Source organism: Gossypium raimondii, chromosome 5, assembly GCF_025698545.1.
Source record: "Gossypium raimondii isolate GPD5lz chromosome 5, ASM2569854v1, whole genome shotgun sequence".
NCBI lineage: Eukaryota > Viridiplantae > Streptophyta > Magnoliopsida > Malvales > Malvaceae > Gossypium > Gossypium raimondii.
The window spans coordinates 55,320,603-55,344,825 of NC_068569.1; the positions used below are offsets into that span (position 1 = coordinate 55,320,603).

At 32.1% G+C, this 24,223-nt stretch overlaps 1 protein-coding gene, 2 non-coding genes and 1 pseudogene across 3 annotated transcripts; 3 read left to right on the top strand and 1 right to left on the bottom strand.

The window, feature by feature from the left end:
* Window positions 1-642: 642 nt before the first annotated feature.
* Window positions 643-724, top strand: TRNAS-GCU (transfer RNA serine (anticodon GCU)). Its single transcript has one exon. It is a non-coding gene; the product is annotated as a tRNA-Ser (tRNA).
* Window positions 725-8,475: 7,751 nt separating this feature from the next.
* LOC128041354 (pectate lyase-like) lies at window positions 8,476-10,603 on the top strand (annotated as a pseudogene).
* Window positions 10,604-12,553: 1,950 nt separating this feature from the next.
* LOC105767324 (uncharacterized) lies at window positions 12,554-16,915 on the bottom strand. The gene is made up of 6 exons (XM_052630524.1): window positions 14,468-16,915; window positions 14,219-14,395; window positions 13,950-14,144; window positions 13,670-13,768; window positions 13,028-13,591; window positions 12,554-12,880 (listed from the first exon to the last, which is right to left on the bottom strand). Exons 1-6 carry the CDS (start codon window positions 16,913-16,915, stop codon window positions 12,554-12,556), a joined length of 3,810 nt encoding a protein of 1,269 aa, XP_052486484.1.
* A 2,141-nt stretch (window positions 16,916-19,056) lies between these two features.
* TRNAS-GCU (transfer RNA serine (anticodon GCU)) lies at window positions 19,057-19,138 on the top strand. The gene has a single exon. It is a non-coding gene; the product is annotated as a tRNA-Ser (tRNA).
* Window positions 19,139-24,223: the final 5,085 nt, after the last annotated feature.

Consider the following 24,223-nt stretch of genomic DNA (forward strand, 5'->3'; position numbering starts at 1 on the left):
ACATAATCAATTATTTTTAAAAAATACCTGATTTTCTCTTCTCTTTCTCTCTTTTCTTTTTTTTTCCATGCACCTCTTCTTTCTTTTCTTTTCTTCTAATTTTTCTTGTTTCATTGGGACCGAGTTCGTGTTTATAACACGAGTGGTGCCGCCAACAGGAACCCTTGTTTGGTGCCGCCAACAGGAACCCTTGTTTGGTGCCGCCAGAGGTTCCTTCTTTGGTGCATAATGATGTTCCCTTGACCCAGGGAACTGTCAAATCGGTCCAGGTTTTTTTTTTCTGTTTTTTATTTTTTTTTGTTTTTTTGGTTTTTTTTGATATATTTTGGTAAATAAAAAAAATTATATATATTTTGGTAAATAAAAAAAATGTATAACATTTTGGTAAATTTTTTTATTTTTTTATATTATTTTTGTAAAAAACCCTCATCTTCCTTACTCAATTCCTCTACCTTCTTGTCTGATTCCTCCTTCTCTGTTCTCTTCGGCTTCTCTTCTTCCGCCTCTTCGATTTTATCCCCATTAGAAGCAGTTGCCGAAACAGTTTCTGTAGGAGCAGATTGCATAAACTTCTTTTGCTCCACAACCTTTGCATTTTCGACAAGGCATCTCAAAGTATTTATTAACTTAACATTCACTGAAGTCGCTTTGGCCGAGTGGTTAAGGCGTGTGCCTGCTAAGTACATGGGATTTTCCCGCGAGAGTTCGAATCTCTCAGGCGACGTTAATTATTTTACTATTTTTTTTGGTTTAAATTTGCTTTTAGTCCTTATATTATTTTTGGATAAACTACATTATAGGTCATTGAATTATTAATTAAATTATATTATGGTTATTTAATTTTAAAAAATTACAAAATAGTCATTAGACAGTTAGGATTTTTTTTCCTTTAAAATTCAGCTAGCAAGCCCTAAGCGACAATTCCATGATTGATACGGTAGATTAATATTCATTGACAAGTAGAAAAACATACCTTATATCCAACTCATTTAATCTCTTGCTTCTAAAAAAAATCTCTTGCTTCTAATCCATTTGCATAGAAAATTGGAACTCTTTATTTTGATTTAAAACCATATTCTCCAAGCACTTGAGATATGTTTTTTTCTCTATTGTTCTTAAGTATTTTCTTTAGGTTTTGTTGTTCCTCCCTGTTGTTCATGTAACAAAATAGCTTGTTGAATATTGATGATACACTATGAACGAAATTTCCTAAGGACAATGTCCAACCCGTCTAAAGTTTAGTTTTTATATTTTCTACTTTTCCTTGAAGTTTAACAAGAATGAATACATGTTTAAGAGTGATTCCGTCTAGGAAAAACTTGTTACTTAAAACTATATATTGTGACCCACCTCTCTTTCTTAAGAATTTACCTGGAGCACAAATTCTCCAACTTATGTATCATATTAATAGAAAGTATCACGACAAACATTTTTTTTAGACAAATGTGTTACATTAGGGACGCTTTGGACACCATAAAGCAGTAATTGTATAAAAGCGTAATCACTAAGGAAGTAATTACACCCTTTTGCAATTTTCAGGAATTATAATTTTCTAGATGTGCTTAGTTGATAGGGTGTAATTAGATCATAATTCTCCATGTCATGTTTGATAGAATAAATTGTAATGACACAACTACATAACTTTTAAATTAAAAAATAATATTACTTTTATAAAAATTATCAATAATACTTGAGAAAAAAATTCTTTGAACAAGAAACAAAACGTAAAATCGAATCATCGTACATGGAATGTTAGTTTGAGAAAGTATTCCATAATACTATTACTATTAACAAGAAAATAAACACCATAAGCAATCTTATCCAATTACTCTAATATTCCATATTTATTGGATTATTCCTTATCTAACATTAAAATAAACTGATTGTTATCCCCAGTTAATCATAAGCGCTATGAAATTTAGTTAAAATAAGTAAAATTAATTTATAATAAATACTATTTAATTTAATAGATCAAAATGCATTTAAACATCTATACTCTATTGGTCATTCTGTTGATGGAGTGTTTCCTTGTCGAACTAAGTTCCCTTCGTTGTAAATGGTTGATAAGGAGAGCTTGTTGTTAGAAGCCTCTAATAAAGAGATTCGTAGGTCGATTTTTTGTATGGCTCCGTTGAAAGCTCCAAGTGTTGAGGGCTTTCAGGCAAAGTTTCTTCAAATGCAATGGGAAGTTGTCGCTTCTTCAGTTTGTTGCATGGTCTGGAAAGTTTTTTTTTTTTGCCGGGGGGGGGGGGAGCAACTATTGGATCCACATCAGAACAAAACGTTGCTTGTGCTGCTACCAAAAGTCCAAAGTCCAGAATTGATTACTCAATTTAGATCGATCTGTTTATGTATGATGCTTTATAAGATAATCACAAAGACAATTGTCAATAGACCTAGATCGTTAATTCCGAAAATAAGCAAACATAATCAGTTTAGTTTTGTTGCGGGTCAGTCTATCTCGAATAATATTTTCATTGCACAAAAAGTGACGTATTCCATGCGTGTGGGCAGCCCGTGTGGAAATGCCCAGGCAGTGTGGATCCTAAAAACAGCTCTATTTGTCCGATTTTGGCTCGTTTTTCGCTTCTTTAGCTCCAAAATGCTCTCCTAAGTATAGAAACATGAATTTAAAGGACTAGGAGCATCAAATTCACTAACTTACATAATTAATCAGCCAAAAATGCATTAAGAATGAGATTAAAACATGTTACTTTTACAGCTTATCAAATATCCTCTCACTTAAGCATTTGCTTGTCCTGAAGCAAAATCCTCGACTCACATTAAAAATAATATTTCTCAACTTGTAATTCCCATCAATAATGTCTCAAAAATAATCTATAAATAATCATGCATTGGCTATTCAACTAAAAGAACACTAAAGTCTCAAACAATCCAAGCTAAAATTTTTAAACATGAAAACATAGGTGTTTCTCCTTATCTAAGTAATTACCTTTAATTTAAAATCGACAAGAGTCGACATCCTCACTAAAGATTCATTCAAATCACTCAAAGTGCTTAAGGTTCAAGAATAAGCACTCAATAGTCAAACATGAAAAGTCATTACCATAGGCTTGCATGAAAATCAAATCTCCACCACTATAAAATGATATGATACACAAATCAAAATTTCTTTAAGATGTTGTAATGGGGCTTGGATTAAGGGTGTAGAGAAATACCGAAAAAGATGGTTAAAATTGAGATCAAATTGATAAATTACCAAACTAGAAAAATAACAAATATTGAATTAAAAACAAGTGCATAAATAAAGAAATATTCAAGAATAAGAAAACGAGCTTCTTCTCAAAATATGAATTTAACTGTTCAAGCTTATAGAACTAAATAATAATCAAAATGTAAAAATATATATTTTTTATTTTTTTTCAATTTCTTTTTTTTTCTAACAATAAGAAATAATTCAGCAAATCAAACAAAAGAGCATAGTTAAGTAACTAACCAAATCAAATCTCGAAAAAAAGGGGAGTCAATAAAACGAGAAAAATTCTCAACGAACAAAAAATGAGTTATGGGTTAACATTAATGGATAATTTAAGAAACGGTGTGTTAGGCTCAACGGGGTTCACTAAGGGTTAATTATGTAGATAGGCTTTTATGGGATAAGTGGGTTAAAACCTAAGTGCCTTTTATCATCTCAGTGTATCAAATCAAAATGTGTGGGCTCGACATGTATAATCGACACAAGTTTCTAGAATAACAAATCAAATTGACACACTCATAACCAATAATAAAATGAGTAAGAAAAATGTATGCTCTAAAGGCTGAAAATCTCACAAAAAATCATGGTTTTTGATGTCAATCTTGTAAATCTCAAACTTCAAGATAATACTTCAATTTAGAGAAACAACCTAAAAATTTTCACGTTTAATATGTCAGCAAGTAAAAGCCGAGCAACAAGTACCTTCTGGATTGCTTCAGCCGATCACGATACCTGAATGGAAATAGGACCGAGTCACGATGGATTTTGTATCCGGTTTATCGTTGACACCAAGCAACAAAGATGCAATCTGGGTTATTGTTGATAGATTGACAAAATCGGCTCACTTTGTTCACGTCCGTACTGATTACTCACTTGATAAACTTGTTGAATTATATATTTCTCAGGTTGTGAGATTACACGGGTACCTAATTCCATTGTTTCAGACAGAGACCCGAGGTTCACATCGCGATTTTGGAAGAAATTACAAGATGATTTAGGTACGAAACTACATTTTAGCACAGCTTTCCATCCGCAAACAGATGGTCAGTCCGAACGAATTATTCAGATACTTGAGGATATGTTGAGATGTTGCATTCTCGAGTTTGAAGGTACGTGGGAACGATAATTACCTTTGATTAAATTTGCATATAATAATAGCTTTCAGTTTAGCATCAAAATGACACCTCACGAGGCTTTGTACGGTCGTAAATGTCATACACCATTGTATTGGACCGAGCTTAATGAGAATAAGATACACGGGGTCGATTTGATTAAAGAGACTGAACAGAAAGTGAAAGTGATTCGGGATAGTCTGAAAACAACATCGGATCATCAGAAATCGTATGCAGACTTGAAAAGAAAAGGTATAGAGTTTCAGATCGGGGACAAAGTGTTTTTGAAAGTCTCGCCGTGGAAGAAAATACTCAAATTCAGTCGTAAAGGCAAATTGAGTCCGAGATTTATTGGACCGTATGAGATTATAGAGCGTATTGGGCCGATTGCTTATAGATTGTTATTCCACCTAAACTAGAAAAGATTCACAATGTATTTCATGTTTCGATGCTCCGTAGATACCGATCTGATCCTTCACATGTGATTAAGCCGACAGAGATTGAGATTAAGTCCGATATGTCATATGAAGAAGAACCGATTCACATTCTGGCTCGTGAGGTTAAAGAAATACGGAACAAGAAAATTTTGTTAGTTAAAGTACTGTGGCATAAACATGGAGTTGAGGAAGCAACTTGGGAGCCAGAGGATGCAATGAAAAAGCGTTACCCGAACTTATTCACCAGTAATATTTTCAGGGGCGAAAATCCCTAAAGGGGGAGAGTTGTAACAACCCGATTTTGACCCTAATCGGACATAGTGGTTTCGGGACCACAAATCTGAGTTGAAAAAATATTTTAATATTATTTTGTATGTTTATTATGTGTGAATTTGATTGTGTGAAATTTTCGTGTTTTAATTTTTGTCGTTTGAGTAACCGATTAAAGAGAATGGCTTAATCGCGTAAAATGAAAATTTAGGGGATTAAATCTAAAATCACCTAATTGTTGTTGTCTTTATAAATTGGAGGTTTGAAGATGCAATTAGGCCAAAAAAAAGATAGTGGGTGGCAAAGGACAAGTATAACCTTGTGATATATATGTTGGTTTATTATTATTATTAAGGTTAAATAGGTAAACTAATTAATATAACTAATATATATATATATATATATATGTTAAATAAAACATAAAAAAATAAGATTATTATCATCTTCTCCTAGCCGAATTCAAACAAAAGAAAAAAGAAAAAGAAGCCTAGCAATATTCGGCCATGTTTAAAGCTTGATTAAGGTTAGTTCTTTGTTTGGTTTTTGATAATTTTTACGTTTTTGAGATCATTGCTTCGAATGCTTCAAAACCCATGTCTTAATTTTGTGCATTGTTGAAGATTTTGAAATGTGACATTGATGAATGTTTGAGTTTTATGATGTTAGATGATGAAATATGAAATATATGTGTTAGATTAACATGTTTTGTCTTTGAATTTTTGGTGAATTTGAGTACTTAGGGCTAAATTTAGAAAATAAATTTTTGAGGGACTAAAATGTGAAATAAATGAAATGTGTGGACTTGTATGAAGACAAGGAACATTCGACACTAGCATGGTGTGTGCAAATTTTGTGTATTTTGTGTTTTATGCAATAGGGACTAAATTACAAAAAAAATGTAAAATATGAGGGGTAAAATGGTAATTTTCCCATTTATGTGTTTTTGGAATAAATTGAATGGAATTATATTTAAATTAGTTTATTTTGAATACATTTAGATCAAGAACCAAAGAAATCGGAGTTGGATCGAGGAAAAACCAAAGTCGTCGATTAATCGCCTTGTTTCAATTTTCATCGCCCGAGGTAAGTCTTTTAGCAATTAAACGTTGTTAAATTAGAATATATATGAGTTATATAAGCTGAATTTTAATTGTATGGATTTTATATACATTAGCCGAATGTATCTTTATTAGTAAGATTTGAGTATAAATTTGATTTTTGTTGAGATACGATGATTGAGAAGCCTTATATGAATCTTAAAGCATATTTAGAATTTCTTATATAATAGTTATGTGTAAGACCAACTTTGTATCAGTGAAATTCAGGCTTTGTGCCTAGTAGGTTTATTGTCGGTGAATTAATTTTGGCTTTGTGCCTAGCAGACTTACTGCCGGTGAATTATTTCAGACTTTATGTCTAGCAGGCTTTATGCCGGTGTACCAAATCAGGCTTTAGGCCTAGCAGGCTTCGTGCCGGTGTATCATTTCAATACTCGTGCCTAGTAAGTTTTAAGTTGATGTGGTACCAAATGAGATTGAGGAATTAAATTAGTCAGGTATGTGATGCTTCATTACCTATTTGATAATTAAGTAAATAATTTGGTTGGTTATATATATATATAAAAAAATGATACAAATAGCTATTATAAGATAATGTGTATATAAAATAAGTATATTCGGCATTATGTCAATTAGAAGAAAATGTTTGGAAGCTTTTGTAATATCAAATTGCTATGGCTAAAATGACTTGAGATAAATGAATGTAGTAATGTTATTATATATGTATATTCGACTTTGATAAATTGCCTATGAAAATATATATTTTATATGTTCTGCTTAAAGCTTACTAAGCTAAGTTAACTTACTTTTTATATTTATTTGTCTTGGAGGTCGTTACGTGCTCGGGGATCATCAGTGAAGTCAATCACACTGTCGACTACTTTCGGTACTTTTAAAATTTTCATTTTGAACTTATGGCATGTATAAGCTAGTAAATATTTCGGTTTGATTTTGGTCGTGTACATAAAAAGCCATGCGAAGATGGCTTATCTCTTTTTGTTTGACATTGGTTTTGGTATTTGGTAAAAAGATATAAAATGGGGGTTCTACTTACTTATATTCGGATATAGTATAAATAATTTTTATGCATTTGAGTTGGATTGTTATGAGTTGAACTAAATGTCTAATGTACATGTATTGGAGGATATTAAATTGAAAGTGTGTGTATGGATCGGTTTTAGTAAGTATACCATATGTGTGCATGATTTGTTTGATTTCGATAGGATATGATTTCAGCTATGGGTTGTTGTTGAAAGCTTGATTTTGGTCTTTATATTTTTGAGTAATTGTTTTGAAATGATATCATTACCTATGTATATTCGGCTAGGTTATGAACTCTTGATTACATGTCTATTAAAATTGATTTTTAATAATTTGACCTTAACTTATTATATATGAAATATAGTTGTTAAGTTTATGTTTGATTTGGTGGACATGTTTTGTCAATGAATATCAAATTAGATCATGTTTTGTATTAGACATTGGAGTCTTAAATAATGTTTGATTTGAAGTTGTAATTACCTATAATATTCGGTATTGACACTTGTATTATATTGATGATATGGTTATGACTCAACTGATATAACGGTAATTGCGGCTAAAGATTATAGTATAACATGTAATTGTAAACTTATATTATATAATGAATTAAATATAAATTTGAATATACCTAGATTATTTGAGTTCGTTTATGGTGGTAAGTTTGTAAAATTATTTGTTTGAATGGTTTAAGCGATGAACATGTTCTATTGTTTATATATGTAAGTTCGGGTTCGAAATTTTTTTAAATAGAGTGATTCGTAAGTTATGATTAGTCCTTTAATTGTTCCGTGAATATTTTAACTCTGATAATGAATTTAAAAGAATAGTTATTCCTTGGTGAGTTAATGATTGTGATAAAACACGCTTTGTTCGGTAATGCCCTGTAGCCCTAGTTCGGCAATGAATAGGGGTTAGGGGTGTTACAGGCCGTGTGTAATTTCCTTTGCTTCTCGCACGCCCGTATGGCTTGGCTGTGTCAACTCGAAACTCGAATTACTTATTTGAGTTTACTCGAATAATTCGAATAACACAATTCAATTAACTTGAAATTTAATTTTTTTCAATTTTTTCGAATCAAATAGAGTCAGGAAACTTTGTATACATTAACCCTTAAATTAAATTATTTCAAGTCATGTAATGATTTGATTGATATAAATAAACATAAAATGATTACATCAATTGCCTCAAACAAATAACTAGAATTTTTTTTCTTTTAGACTTTGAAATAAATCAATTTATTAAAACTTGTTTAAAACAATTAAGAACTATACAGTTACATGGATGGCTTATTTAAAGGTAAACTCACCGCTTATCAAAATCAAGGCTTTAGCCGACCAAAGTCGGCAACTTAGAGTACTAGAGATTTAGGTTTTAACCCTTCTTATATAGTTTTAAAACCTAGGCCCTACCATATCACCTAGATAATTAAACCAAGAAAATATCCTAAAAAGGAGAAACATATAGAAAGAGAACAACAATGGAGGTAACTAAGCTAAGGGTTGTTTTCCTCTGTTCTTTTTTCACCTTAATTCCAAAGCTATGGGCAAATATTGCTGAATTTGATGATTTTGGAAGCAACGTGAAGACGAAGCCTGGAAGATTGCTCTAACAGCTTATGAACCGAGCCCAGAAAATGTTACCAGTCACCTGAACTATCACGTTAACAAGTAAATTATAACTTTCTATTTTATCTCTCTTTTCTTTTTTATATACAAAAGGGTCATACATTAAACATAAAGAACATAAATTACATATATTGAAATTTGAAATATAGACCCTTGAATGTAACAAATCAAAAAATCTACATGGACTAACTAAGCCAAACTCTTAGTTACTCTTGTTTCCATTATTGTCTTTGTCAAATAGCAATCTATCATATTTGTATTTTGGACCATTAACTCTTATAGAGTTGTAATAATCATACGCCTTTAGCTTAATGATAAAGATATCATTATTTAGATGGATGAAAGCCAATGATTCCAATGTTAGTTCCCTTAACAAGTTACCGTCTCCTGAAACTTTCTTAATTTGTATGTTAAATGCAGGCATTATATATTATATTAGATAATTTGTCGATAATTTGTTGCAGGGTTCTTGAAAAACCTATGTCCAACCAACCCTTAGAATTTAAGGATGTTATTACTAATAGCACGAGAAGATCCTTGAGGGGTAAACATAGGAAGTACACTGGTCCATGCCTGGCCATCAATCCAATTGATAGGTGCTGGAGATGCAAGAAGAACTGGGCCAAGAATCGCAAAAGACTAGCTAAGTGTGTCCTTGGTTTTGGCCACAAAACTCGTGGAGGGAATAAGGGAGAATACTATTTGGTTACCGATAATTCTGATGATGATGTTGTAAACCCTAAACCAGGAACTTTACGTCACGCTGTGATTCAAAAGAGACCATTATGGATAATTTTTGCCCATGATATGAACATTAAATTATCACAAGAGCTAATGGTTCAAAGCCATAAGACAATTGATGGTCGTGGAGCAAATGTTCATATAGCATATGGATGTGGCATTACACTTCAATTTGTGCACAATGTCATAATTCATAACATTCACATTCATCGCGTTGTTAGAAGTAGTGGTGGCCTAATTAGGGACTCAAGATCATTATGGTTTTCATCGGTGGGCGATGGAGATGGGATTTCCATATTTGGATCATCAAGGATTTGGCTTGATCATATTTCCATGTCTGAGTGTCAAGATGGGCTCATCGATGCAATACAAGGTTCCACCGCCATCACCATCTCAAATTGCCATTTCACCCATCATGATCATGTAAGATTTACCTTACAATACTCAACACGGTACACATTTTGTAATCTAGTTTTCAACTAAACATTCTTGGATTTTTCTTCAGTGATCTTGTTAGGTGCAAGTGATGTCTATTCTAAAGATCAATATATGCAAGTCACACTTGCATTCAACCATTTTGGCAAGGAATTGATACAAAGAATGCCTAGATGTCGATGGGGATACTTTCATGTCGTCAACAACGACTACACTCATTGAAATTGTATGCCATTGGTGGTAGCACGATCCTACCATTATTAGCCAAGGCAACAGGTTCATTGCTCCAGATGACCCCTAACTAAAGAGGTAAATGAAAATATAACAAATTAATCGGTAACATTTATTAATTTTATATCGTAGTAAGCACAATGCAACCGAATGTACCTATTGTTATACCACTGAATTGTTTTTGTTCAATACATTTCTATAGATAACCCATAGGAACTATGCACCGAGTCGAATGGAGGAATTGGATATGGAGATCGAAGGAGATCGGTTCATGAATGGAGCATTTTTGTAACATCTGGCCACCTCACCTCCCCATTTGAAATTAAAAAGAAGGATATAATTAAAGCTAAGCCTGCAACATTTGTTGGAAGACTCACTAAATTCTCTGGGACTCTTAAATGTAAAGAAGGAGTTAAGTGTTAGAAATAACTCTCAATTCTTCTGAATATATGTGATGGTATTATTACAAGTTTAAACACATAATAAGAATGATTGTATTATTCATCTTTAATCAAATAAAATTTAAAAACCATACATTTTAAAATGTTATGTCATCTAAATTAAAGCAAAATATCATATACATGTAAATATTATTGATAAAAATAGCATAGTAATCCTTATACTATATTTCAAATTACATTTTAATTCTTCTATTGAAAAAAACTGAAAATTTCGATCCTTTCTATGTTAGATGAACTAAAATAGTCTATTTATTAAAATTGCCTTAAAACATTCATATTGGAATGTTGAAAGGTTGAATTATTTAGAACTAAATCTTTATATTATTCGCTAAATCCTTATAGTTATTTAAATTTACATTTTAATCATGATGTTTTAATTGTGACGAAATTTATGATAATTTAGTCATTAGAAGTGTATTCGCAGGAGCCATAAATCTCATTGAACGCAAACAACACGACGGTTTTCCGATGGTATACTCGAAGCCTCTTAACTTGACCCGTAGCATTGCCTCACCAGAACCAGGAGTCATCATCTCCATCATTTTCTTGGCTCTCCATTGCGAGCCCGACGATGGGCGAATCGTTGGTTATATCCATCTTGTTGCTGCTGCTTTTAGTTTCTTGTTCTCAGATTCTTCTGAAAACAAATCAAGAACAATGAAAGAAAAAGATAAAAAGAAAGTCAAATACCAGTTTTATAAATCATTGATAATCAAAAAGGGAAGTGAAAAGTGAAACATTATATAAATTTAAACAAACATTATGATATGATATTAGTGAAAAGTCAAACATTAATGATTTGTTATAATATGATATCACATTATGATATATGATTTTTAAAAATATGACATTTTGATTTGGTATTTGTTTTGGAATATAACATTCTGATATGATATATGTTCCGTAATTTGTACATTATAAGTAAAATTTTGTGTTTATATTTTTATATTTGTGTTTGTTATAAGTAGAAATACTGTTTGTGGGTTGAGTCATAAACTCGGTTTCTAGCTCACTCGTTTGTTTAATAGGTGATCTTCGGACTTAAGACTTTCGGTGACTCGAGCTTAGTTCACATAATTTGGTATAAGTTTGTTTTGGATTTAAATTTTAAATTGTTTTGGAACGTAAAATTTTGGTTTTAGTATTTGTTTTCATGGACATATTATTTATTGCTCGTAAACACACCTAATGCACCATAACCGATGGAACCCTATGTTTTTAAGAGATAAGAATTTTAAAGTATTTTTATGTTTGCAGTAAGATTTTGAAATGAAACTCAATTACTTATTTGAGTTTACTCGAATAATTCAATAACACAATTCAATTAACTTGAAATTTAATTTTTTCAATTTTTCAATCAAATAGAGTCGAAAACTTTGTATACATTAACCCTTAAATTAAATTATTTCAAGTCATGTAATGATTTGATTGATATAAATAAACATAAAATGATTACATCAATTGCCTCAAACAAATAACTAGAATTTTTTTCTTTTTAGACTTTGAAATAAATCAATTTATTAAAACTTGTTTAAAACAATGACTCTATCTTTGGTTCCACAACTTTTATTGCAAATATCTTAAATCTTAAATCTGAATCAATATTTGATTAGACTTACACTACAAATTCGAGTCTGGTCATCAACTTTAGTCTAACCAAACCTTATCTTTCCTTTTAAAATTTCAAAATGCAATGATGAAATCATTTATGTGTAAATCACATTTTAAAAATAAATTATTATTACAAAGCATAGTTTGGAAGGAATGGGAGTGAAAATGAAGGGAATATATTAGAGGAACAATTATAGTAGATCATCTTTACATGTCTCCCTTTCTCCATGCATAAAGCAAATAATAATAAATAACTACTATACTAATTTAATACAAAAGAAAACTAGGAAAGAATTGCCTATTTATGGAGATAATTAGATATAATTTCCTAAAAAAAACAAAGCCAAAATAACCAAAAAGGTTAAAATGACCCGCATCCATGGCCGCCTCTTTTGCTTACCCCGATTTCGAATAGGAGGGGGAATAGATGTTACTTTGGTTTGTTTCACAAACTTTGATGCCTTTTGAGGCCTTTCCGTAGTAGCCGCAATGGGTTTCTCTTTGTTTTCGATTTCTTTCGAAGTTTCAACAAGAGTTTCAAAAGTCGAACAAGCGGATAGAGCTTCGTCTTCAATGCCCGTGTCACCAGCTGTTGCGACGGCTTTTCGGTTTTCCTTCTTCTTAGCCCTCTTTTCTCGTTTCTGAAGAAAGAAAAATGTTGCTTGATCAACAAGGAAACAACCGAAAAATGTTGCTTGATCAACAAGGAAACAACCGAAAAATGTTGATACTTAAGGAATAAGTGACTAAACAGAAAATAAACTAGGGATAATTTTAAGAGAGTTAACCTTTTCTTTCTTTTCAGCTTTTTTTGCAGCTCGGTTAGCCTCTCGAGCTTCGTCCTTCTCTGCCTTTCGCATCTTCCTTTCTAGTGCTTCCTTAGCTTTAGCTATCTCCTCCAACCGGCGTTGCTCCTTTAATTTAGCCGCTTCCTCTTCCTTTCTCAATTCCTCTGCCTTCCTGTCCGATTCCTCCTCCTCCTTTGTTCTCTTCGGCTTCTCCTCTTCAGCCTCTTCGATTTTATCCCCATTAGAAGCAGTTGTTGAAACACTTTCTGGAGGAGCAGATTTCATAAACTTCTTTTGCTCCACAACCTTTTCCGCAAGTACCTTTTCAGCTTTTGCCACCGCCACCAACTCTTGTGTTCGATCTTCCAAAGTTAAGCCGGACATTGTATGATCCACGACCGCTCTTCCATTTAGTGCTCGAGGAATTACAGGAGGCACTTCACCAGGACCAAGTGCACGGCCATCTAATGTCCTCAGTCTCCAAAGTGTGCTCCTTTCATTGCATCTAACATATTCTTTTCGGAATTCATCGTTGTTATTCCACAAGTCCATAAATTTCTCCACCTGAACCATCGACTGTTTAGATCAAATATTGTACAAAATTTTTTATTTGGAAGAAATAAGACAAATGCACGACCTCACCTGGTTACTACAAAAATTTTGGAGTGCTACTTTATCCCCTTTCGAAGCTAACTCATTCGCTTTATTTAAATCATCCTTGTACTGCCAGAAGTGTTTGCTCTGCAAAATTCAAACAAGAGTAGCGTCGGCATATCTTTACCTTAGTTTATCAGTTTCGAAGAGCAATGTATTCAATCAGAACCAGAACGAAAATACAGGTTTGTCTGTGAGTCTCGGATATGATTACGTGTCCAACACGATTATGTTCATTCACTCTAAGCTTACAGAATTTAAAAAGTACCTTCTCATATGATTGTTTCTTCAAACTTTGCAACTGCGCATACACTTCTTGTTGGATGTCATTTGCAGCTTTCAACTGGTACTGCAATTCGCTTAACTTTTCGGTTTCCTCATAGTATTTTCTCTTAGCTGCCTTAGTGATCGCCTCAGCGTTTTTGAGGTTGGCTTTCAATTGGTCAGCTTCCTTCTTTAAAGACTGTAGAAACAGAAGAATCGAAGAAGCAACCATATATACTAGTCGAATGTCAAAAGCTAACAAGGCAGATGTACATTTAATGCCTTCAGACGCTCTTTCCGGTCCAAACCTTGTTGATTTTCGTCCTGTCTACTCATGGTAGATGACAGCTTTTCACGAGTTTGCTTTAATTGCTTGATATCACTAATAAATTTCTTTTCATCCTTTAGTGGTAGAGTTTGGTGTTGTATTGTCCATTCCATGTTTCGTATCTGCTTACAGAGTATATAATTAGAACAAATAATCACATCATTCTCTTCCATAAAAGACTAAAAACAGGTTACCTTGATATCAATATCTTCAATATCCAACACGGATTGCATCGACTCTATTTCCCGACATTTGGACCTATGCAAGTCTCGAGCCTTTCGTTCTTGAGATACAGCAGCATTAAAATCATTGCCATATTCCTTACAAGTAACCCTCGTGCTTTGCATATCGTTTCGAATCCCTTCTCGAATTCGACTTTTCTCATCAACCTTAATTTGAGCAAGTCTAATCTCTACTTTTAAACTTTCGTCATTGTTTCTCGGGACCCTGATCATGTAGTTTAACGGTATTTTCCTTTCAGCCTCATCGTCGAAACTACTAAACTCAATTCCTCCGTTCGTGATACCACAAGTTCTCTCTGAAGAATTACTTGCTACAACCGATATAGAATCAGAACTAACATTTGTTTCCGATTTCAAACCCGAAACCACGTCCAAAGACTTATCAACCAGTTGCGAACCCATCTCCGAATCAGCCAGATTACCATTATATTGATTACTTTGAACATCAACTACAAACGATATACTACCAACAACGAAGTTTGCATCAGTTTCTACTGTGGTAGAAGACTTACTAGAATCACTGTCGGTTTTGATTTCTATATGTGTAGCATCATCATCCACAGTAACTGAATCAATAACTATGGAATTAACATCAGTTTCAACCGAACAATCAACTTTACCATCACTCTGTTTAAGACTGGAATCAATAACTATGGAACTATCCGAAGCACTGTCACTCTTTAGAACACTGGAATCAATAACAACAGCAGCGTCCTGAACAGTTTGTTTAGCCAAACAATCATCTCCATCCCCTGATTTTTCTTCAACATACCCTCCCTTTTCTTCAACAGGTTTCTCCCCCTCCTGCTTATTCATACTGATAGTAACTTTGTGGTCTTCTTCGACAATACAATTGTCACCCGATTCCACTACAACTCCATTAACGGGGTCGCTTCTATTTACGTTAACATAAACATCCGTGCTGCCGGTGCCAACCTTAACTCTACTCGTGTTGGCGCCATTGAGAAGATATCTCGTTTCATTCTCTTTCTCATCTACTATATCCGCCTCCTGGTGATTCATAGTAATAGTGACCGAATCAGATTCGGATTTCACTTCATGGTCTTCTTCGACAATGCAATTGCCATCTGATTCCACTACAGCTCCATTAACGGAGTCGTTTCCATTAACATAGACATCTGAGCTGCCGGAGCTAACCTTAACGCAAATCGCGTTGGCGCCAATGAGAAGATATCTCGTTTCATTCTCTTTCTCAGCTACAATATCCACCTCCTGCTGAGTCATAGTAATTGTAACCGAATCAGATTCGGATTTCACTTCGTGGTCTTCTTCGACAATGCAATTGTCACCCGATTCCACAACAACTCCATTAACGGAGTCGCTTCCATTTACGTTAACATAAACATCCGTGCTGCCGGTGCCAACCTTAACGCTACTCGTGTTGGCGCCATTGAGAAGATATCTCGTTTCATTCTCTTTCTCATCTACCATATCCGCCTCCTGCTGATTCATAGTAATAGTGACCGAATCAGATTCGGATTTCACTTCGTGGTCTTCTTCGACAATGCAATTGCCATCCGATTCCACTACAACTCCATTAACAGAGTCGTTTCCATTAACATAAACATCTGAGCTGCCGGAGCTAACCTTAACGCAAATCGCGTTGGCGCCAATGAGAAGATATCTCGTTTCATTCTCTTTCTCAGCTACAATATCCACCTCCTGCTGAGTCATAGTAATTGTAACCGAATCAGATTCGGATTTCACTTCGTGGTCTTCTTCGACAATGCAATTGTCACCCGATTCCACAACAACTCCATTAACGGAGTCGCTTCCATTTACGTTAACATAAACATCCGTGCTGCCGGTGCCAACCTTAACGCTACTCGTGTTGGCGCCATTGAGAAGATATCTCGTTTCATTCTCTTTCTCATCTACCATATCCGCCTCCTGCTGATTCATAGTAATAGTGACCGAATCAGATTCGGATTTCACTTCGTGGTCTTCTTCGACAATGCAATTGTCACCCGATTCCACAACAACTCCATTAACGGAGTCGCTTCCATTTACGTTAACATAAACATCCGTGCTGCCGGTGCCAACCTTAACGCTACTCGTGTTGGCGCCATTGAGAAGATATCTCGTTTCATTCTCTTTCTCATCTACCTTATCCGCCTCCTGCTGATTCATAGTAATAGTGACCGAATCAGATTCGGATTTCACTTCGTGGTCTTCTTCGACAATGCAATTGCCATCCGATTCCACTAGAACTCCATTAACGGAGTCGTTTCCATTAACATCGACATCCGAGCTGCCGGAGCCAACCTTAACGCAACTCACTTTGGCGCTATTGAGAAGATATCTCTTTTCATTGTCTTTCTCAGCTACAACATCCACGTCCGCGGCTACATGCAACAACGTCACCTCCGCTTTCGTCATATTCGCTCTACGTTAGAATCAAAACTCAAAACTAAGCAAATCAAAATACAATGCTGCAGAATCCCGGAAAGGTAGAGCACAAATTAGTTTAAGAGTAATAATTGATATTCATCTATCATATTATATAGAAGTAAAAAGAGAAAAAGCAGAAAAAGTCTTTGACTTTATATCAAACTCTTGAAAGGAATATTTTTTTTATTATTTACAGAAATTAATTTTTTATTAAATTTTAACTTAAATTAAAATTATAAAAATATTTTTTATTTTATAATTTAAATCCTAAGCTAATTAATTTAACACTTTCGGTGTTATTCGGAGATTTAACAAAAATTGACTCGTGCTATGTGTGGAATACTTAAAGTTATACCAAATGCATCTCAACAATTATAATATTAAAATGATTAAACTATAAAAATAGTCCATTATTGTTGTTTAAATTTATGATTACTGATGTTTCAATTATTACGATTTGATCATTAACATTAGGACTTATGATAAATTAGGGTCTGTTTAGTATTGCTTCTAAGAAACACTTTTGAGGCAAAATATTCCTAAACAAGCAGCTTTTTGAGAGAAAAAAATGTTTCTCCCAAACCAAAAATTTGCCCAAAAACACTCCTTTTAGAAGCTGAAAATTTTAGTAATTGATACATAATTTTGGTAATTTTTTATCCTGAACTCTGACCTCGAATTCGAACTCAAATCTCGAACCACAAACCCTAAATTCAAGATTAGGATTCGAGGTTCAAGATTTAGGTTCCGGGTTCAAGGTTCGAGGGGTTTAGGTTCTGTGTTCGAGATTTGAGGTTAAAGGTTTAGGGTTCAGAATTTGATGTTTATGGTTTAGGATTTGATGTTTAAGGTTCGGGGGTTCAAGATAAAAAAAAATTACTAAAATTATATATCAATGACATGAAATAAATTACTAAAATATTATTAAATAATTAAAAACGGACCATGGATGACTTGGTCAGAAGGATCCATAAAATAATTTCTTAATAACCTGGCATTCACCCCAACATTTAACGAGTCACATGTGATTTTTGTTATACTTTTAATGGATGGAGGATAATGCATAATGATGAAATTATTATAAATCGATAATATTAGTGATTAAATTATAATAATTGAAACATATGTGACTAAAATATAAACTTAAACAAACATAAGAAATTATTTTTATAGTTTATCATATTAAAATAATATAATATGTGTATCCGGGCATTCAAATTTATTTACAATAATATAATTTAGAAATAATTTTATTAATATAGTAATATTAAATTTGTTAAATTCATTCTGATTCTTTTCTTCTAAAATTGCAAAAGCAATCCTATTTTTCAATAGGTAAATCTTTATTTAAAGATCTATAAACCTTTTGTCGGTATTTAAATAATAATATTTTTATATTAAAAATATTTTTAAATCGATTGGGTCTTCTAAATTAATATGTGTATTATTGTTAATTCAGGATATAGATTCAAAATGGTAAAATAAATTATTTAGTGTGATTTGCATGTAATAAGGCTAGCCATAAAAGCGAATGGACTGCCTTCTTGGCCGACGGATATACCCAACTATAAGATAATTGCTAAAACAAAGTACTCAATATTAAATAGTACAAAATTAAACCACTATACTCCGAGTCGTCAACAATATATTGATTCAATGCATGTACCACCGACGCGCAACTCAACAATGGTGTGATCGTAATGATTAGATTTCAGCCACAAGAAGGCCTCCCGGATGGCGAGCGCCGCAGCTAACGAGGGCTAAATGACCTTTTATCAAATCACCACGACTGTCTCGAAGAACCAGCCCGATCCGAACAGTCAGTTCATCTACAAAAACAGAAACATCAACATTACATTTGAACAGCCCAGAAATAGGTGGTTGCCACCTTAGAGCCTTTGACAGTCCCCCTCTCATCTCGACCTCGCCCCTATCCTCCAACCCCGAGGTCGACTACCCTTTTCCCAGTTATTGGTAGATAATATTATTGTATTAGAACTAAATCTTTATATTATTGGCTGAATATTAACTGATCATCTATTCTTCCCACACGTAGCTTCAGCTATTTAGCTTGGACAGCATCTCAAATTTTTTGTTATTTTAAACTTAATTTCAGTTGGTAAAGCAGTGTCGCTTTGGCCGAGGGGTTAAGGCGTGTGCCTGCTAAGTACATGGGATTTTCCCGCGAGAGTTCGAATCTCTCAGGCGACGTTAAGTATTTTACTATTTTTTGTTTTTAGTCCTTAGTTTATTTTTGGTTAAACTATATTAAAAAGGTCATTGAATTATTAATAAGTTTATATTCTTGTTATTTAATTTTAAAAAATTACAAAATAGTCATTAGACAGTTAAGGTTTTTTTTTTTAAAGTTCGGCTAGCGAGCCACAAGCGACGATTCGGCGATTGATACGGTGGATTGGTATCCATTGACAAGTAGAAAAGCATACCTTATATTCAACTCATTCAATCTCTTGCTTCTATTCCATTTGCACAGAAAATTGGAACTCTTTATTTTGATTTAAAACCATATCCTCCAAGCACTTGAGATATTTTCATTCTCTCTCGTTCCTAAGTATTTTCTTTAGGTTTTGTTGTTCCTCCTCCTGCTCTTGTAACAAAAAAAAAAAAAAAAAAACTTGTTGAATATTGAGGATACGCAATGAGCAAAATTTCCTTAAGGATAATACCCAACACGTCTAAAGTTTAACTCTTATATTTTCTACTTTTCCTTGAAGTTTAACAAGAATGAATACATGTCTATGAGTGATTTCATCTAGGAAAAATTTGGTACTTAAAATTACATATTGTGACCCACCTCTCTTTCTTAGGAATCTACCAAGTACACAAATTCTCCATCTTATGTATCATGTTAATAGAAAGTATCACGATTCACTACAAACATTTTTTTAGGCAAATGTGTTACATTAGGGACTCTTTGGACGCCATGAAGTAGTAATTGGATAAAAGAGTAATTACTAAGGAAGTAATTACACCCTCTTGCAATTTTAAGAAATTATAATTTTCTAGACGTGCTTAGAAATTACATCATAACTGTCTATGTCATATTTAATAGCATAAATTGTAATTACACAACTATATAAACTTTAAATTAAAAAATATATTACTTTTTATAAATATTATCAATAATACTTGATTAAAAATATTTAATCAAGTAACAAAACTTAAAATCGAATCATCGTATGTGAAATGTCGGTTCGAGCAAGTATTCCATAATACTATTACTATTTACAAGAAAAATAAATATTATATGCAATTTTATCCAATTACCCTAGTATTCCATATTTATTGGATTATTCCCTACCTAACATTACCTAACATTAGAAAGATACTCATTGTCATCACCAATTAATCATACAATTATATGTTAAAAATAAAATATATGGCATTTTAAAAATATATATGCTATAAAACTAAAATACTATTATTATCATATAAAATATAATATTTTAAACTTAAATCATGTAAGTCATGTATAGGTGTGTGAAAAGCAATAGAAAAATTGGATTTTAGTGTAATTGTTTGTAATTACCTGCACAATTATGCTAATTTTTATTATGCGTTAGTTGCTCTAATTACACTTGGAGGTATTTGGTTGGTTGAATCTTACATTACATTCTATAATATTACATTTTTGAATGAGATTATGGTGTTTGGGGTCTCAACATTTTGGTCATCCCATTCTCACATTCTTGAACGGTGTCAAGATGTCGTAATAGGTGTAAATTTAAAGGTAAGAGAGTAAAAATTGTTAAAAGAAGTGAATTTATAAAAATCAAAATTCTATAACAATATAGTATTTTAGGTAACTTTATATTCGTTAACCAAACACTTGAATTTGAAATAAGATAATCTTATATTTTATCCGTAATCTTTTATAAAACCTAATGTAAGATTAGTGAACCAAACACATCTTAATTTAGTGGACCCCATGGTTACCCAAACATGTCATGCATATGCAATTACAAATTAATAATTTCACTTAAATTGATTTATTAAGTTGTTTTCAAATGCATCCCAAATAACTTATTGTAATTCAAGGCAGGGCAAAAAATTTTATTAGGAGTGTCGAAATTTAATTGTACTTTTTATGATAGTGAATATGTAATTTCACCATTTTAATAGCCTATATCTTTATAAATTTTAAAGGATTAAATCAAACTTTTATAATTTTTAGGGAAGGCCAAAATAAAATTTTACCTTTACTAATTTAAAATTTTAAATGACCTAAATAAAAAAAATTCTATTTTAGGGGATTGGGCCCCTGCCAGCCATCTAGCTACGCCCCTGATCCAAGCACTATCTAAAACCACTCATAATCTCTCCTCAACCATTTAATTAGGAGGATAATGCATTTCAACGCATTCAAACACATGTCCTCCTGCACTAGCAACAATATCAATGCCAATTGAACTAATACTCAATCGGTAATTTTTATTTAATTGTTAAATAATGCATTTAGAGTGATTAGTTCAAATGTTGAAATAAATCAATTATTTGAATGATTTTGTTTGTGTATTTACTTCCAAGTCAACTTAATCTATATTCGATTTGCTTGCAAACTGTTATATTTATTTTAGGATTATAAATTCTTATAAAATAAAACATACTTAACCAATCTTAAATTATGATTATAATTTAATTTAATTTTATAATTAAAAATATCATAATTAATTAAAATATTATTACTACTTAAAAATTAAGTAAATAATTATTTAAATCAATATTTTTTATATTTAAAATTAATTATTATTTAACTTGAAAAAACAAAAATACTTGACTCCATCTTTTATCTTTTTTGGCTGAATATATATTTTCGATGGTATCTCTTAATTTAACATTCATCATAGACTTGTGAAGGTTACTTTGGCCGAGTGGTTAAGGCGTGTGCTTGCTATGTACATGGAATTTTTTCGCGAGAGATCGAATCTCTTAGGCGATATTAAAATGTGTGATTTAGTCTTTGTACATTAAAAGTTAAGATTTCAATCTTTTTATTTTTACAATTTAAAAAGTTTTAGTCCAATCATTAATGTTGTTTGTAGTTTCTGTTTATAAAGCCTGTCTAATCAACATGTCAACTTTTTAAATATAGGGACCAATAACATATTTTAACCAAATGTTTTCAACTTTACATGTGAGACCCAAACTTTAAGCATTCTAAGGCTACGTGATGGGTGTCGAATCCACCAAAAATGAAGTTGGTTGTTTTCACGGCGAAAGGTTTGGTTAATTTCGAGATTCTTACAACCAGAGTGGTTTGTGGTTAGTTTCGTACCTACAACCTTTGTTGACCTACGGAATTTAAACTGATTTTTAAATTATAGTGTGAGTAAATAATAAAAATCTAAATAAAATAAAAATAAGATAGATTAATGAAATTCCAAAATTAAAATGAATTCAACCAATATGTTGAAAACTCTAGCCTAGACACGACTTCGGTTTTGATTTTGAATTGATCACAAAACTATGAATCCCTTTGAGGATAAGTCATTTATAGAAGCCGAGGAACAACCTCAAATATGCAATTCTTCCTTTGTGGTAAATTAACTGTGGAAATAGCCCGACAATTAACTCTTATCAAACAAACAACCTCGAGATCAATTCCCATGATTTAATTCTTCAATAGCCTTACGAACGAGAAGAACTTGATTCAAGTCAACTATCTCGACTATGCAGGCCGTTTAAACTAGATTGCTAACTCACTTGACGTCACCCAACTAGACAGTACTCAATTAAACTACGCCAATTTGTTCTTAGTAATTTAGATAACAACTACGGATTAAATTATTTTATCAATAGTGTATTGCTCCAAGCATCATTAATACTTTGAACAAGAACTACACTTAAATAAAAATTAATTAAAATAAATCACTAAAACATATCGATCGAATTAATCACATCCTTTCCAATCACTAAAACATTGCTCGAGTAGCTTTGCTTAATGTTGATATTCAAACGTGTGATGTTCCCCCCACCTCGCTTTGTCTTATTTTAGATTCAGATCATTTTACTGTTGATTCCGGTATGTCAGAGAGACATAGGATTGTGTATGGAGTAAGCCTGCTGGCTTAGGTTAGTAGGAATCTCTCAGCTATAGGAGTTGATTGTTTCTATTTTCTGTTTATTAATATATGAATTTCCTTAAAAAAAAGGTTAATTAGGATATATTTTTCTAAAATATAATTATATATTATTTTATTAATCTTATTTTAGATAATTTAATTTTTTATTAACTAGAAATAATTTCTTATATATTTTGACCTATTAAAACATAAAATAAAATAAAATTGTATTTAGAATAAATAAATTGTACTAATTTAAACTAAATTAGTTTTAATTATTTATACTTAACCAATGATTAATTGATGATGACAAAGAGTATATATTTAGTGCTAGAGAGCGAATAACCCAATAATATGAAATATTAGTGTAATTAGGGTGTTTATTTTCTTGTTAAGTGTAATTGTATTGTCGATACTTTCTTGGACTAACATATTACATACAATGATTTGATTTTAAGTCGTACTATTTGTTTAGAGAATTTTTCTCAAGTGTTATTGATAATTTTATCATAATTAATATTTTTAAAATTTTAAAATTATGTAATTGATGTCCACTAAACTAACTAATAAATTGACTAAGGCAAATGCACTTATAAATTAATAGTATAGCTATGGTGAGCACATATATCAATTTCTCAAGGACTATAATTACTAGTAATTATCACCTTTCTATTATTTAACCTAATAATTTAAAGGACTGATTAGAAATAAAATAAACTATTTAAATTAACTAATGAATGTACCAAGACTAAAACACAAAAACAATCAAGTATCAACCAAGTGATAACACAATACCTAGATAAGAATTCACCTAAATTTCATCTATAATTCTCAATCTAATTTATGCAATTTCTTTTCTTAGCTCTTTGATCCATAGAAATCCCTAATTTATGCTAATACCTCTTTCGAGCATAAGAGCAACTAACTCTAGGTTGACTAATTGAAATTTCTTTCTAATTAAAACCTCTATTATAACATTAATTCATTATATAGACCCTTATTAGATTTGACTCTAATCTGGTAGTTTTATGTCATCTTATTTCTAGTATTGCATGCAATTCCATTTAATTATGCAAGATCTAGTCACAAGAAGGGTCTATTCAACCTCAGACTTATTCACATCAAACATGGATAGACACTCTAAAATTATCAACCCAATTAGAATAATTAAGCATTCAAAATTAAAAACAAAGAAACTAATATTCTATCCATA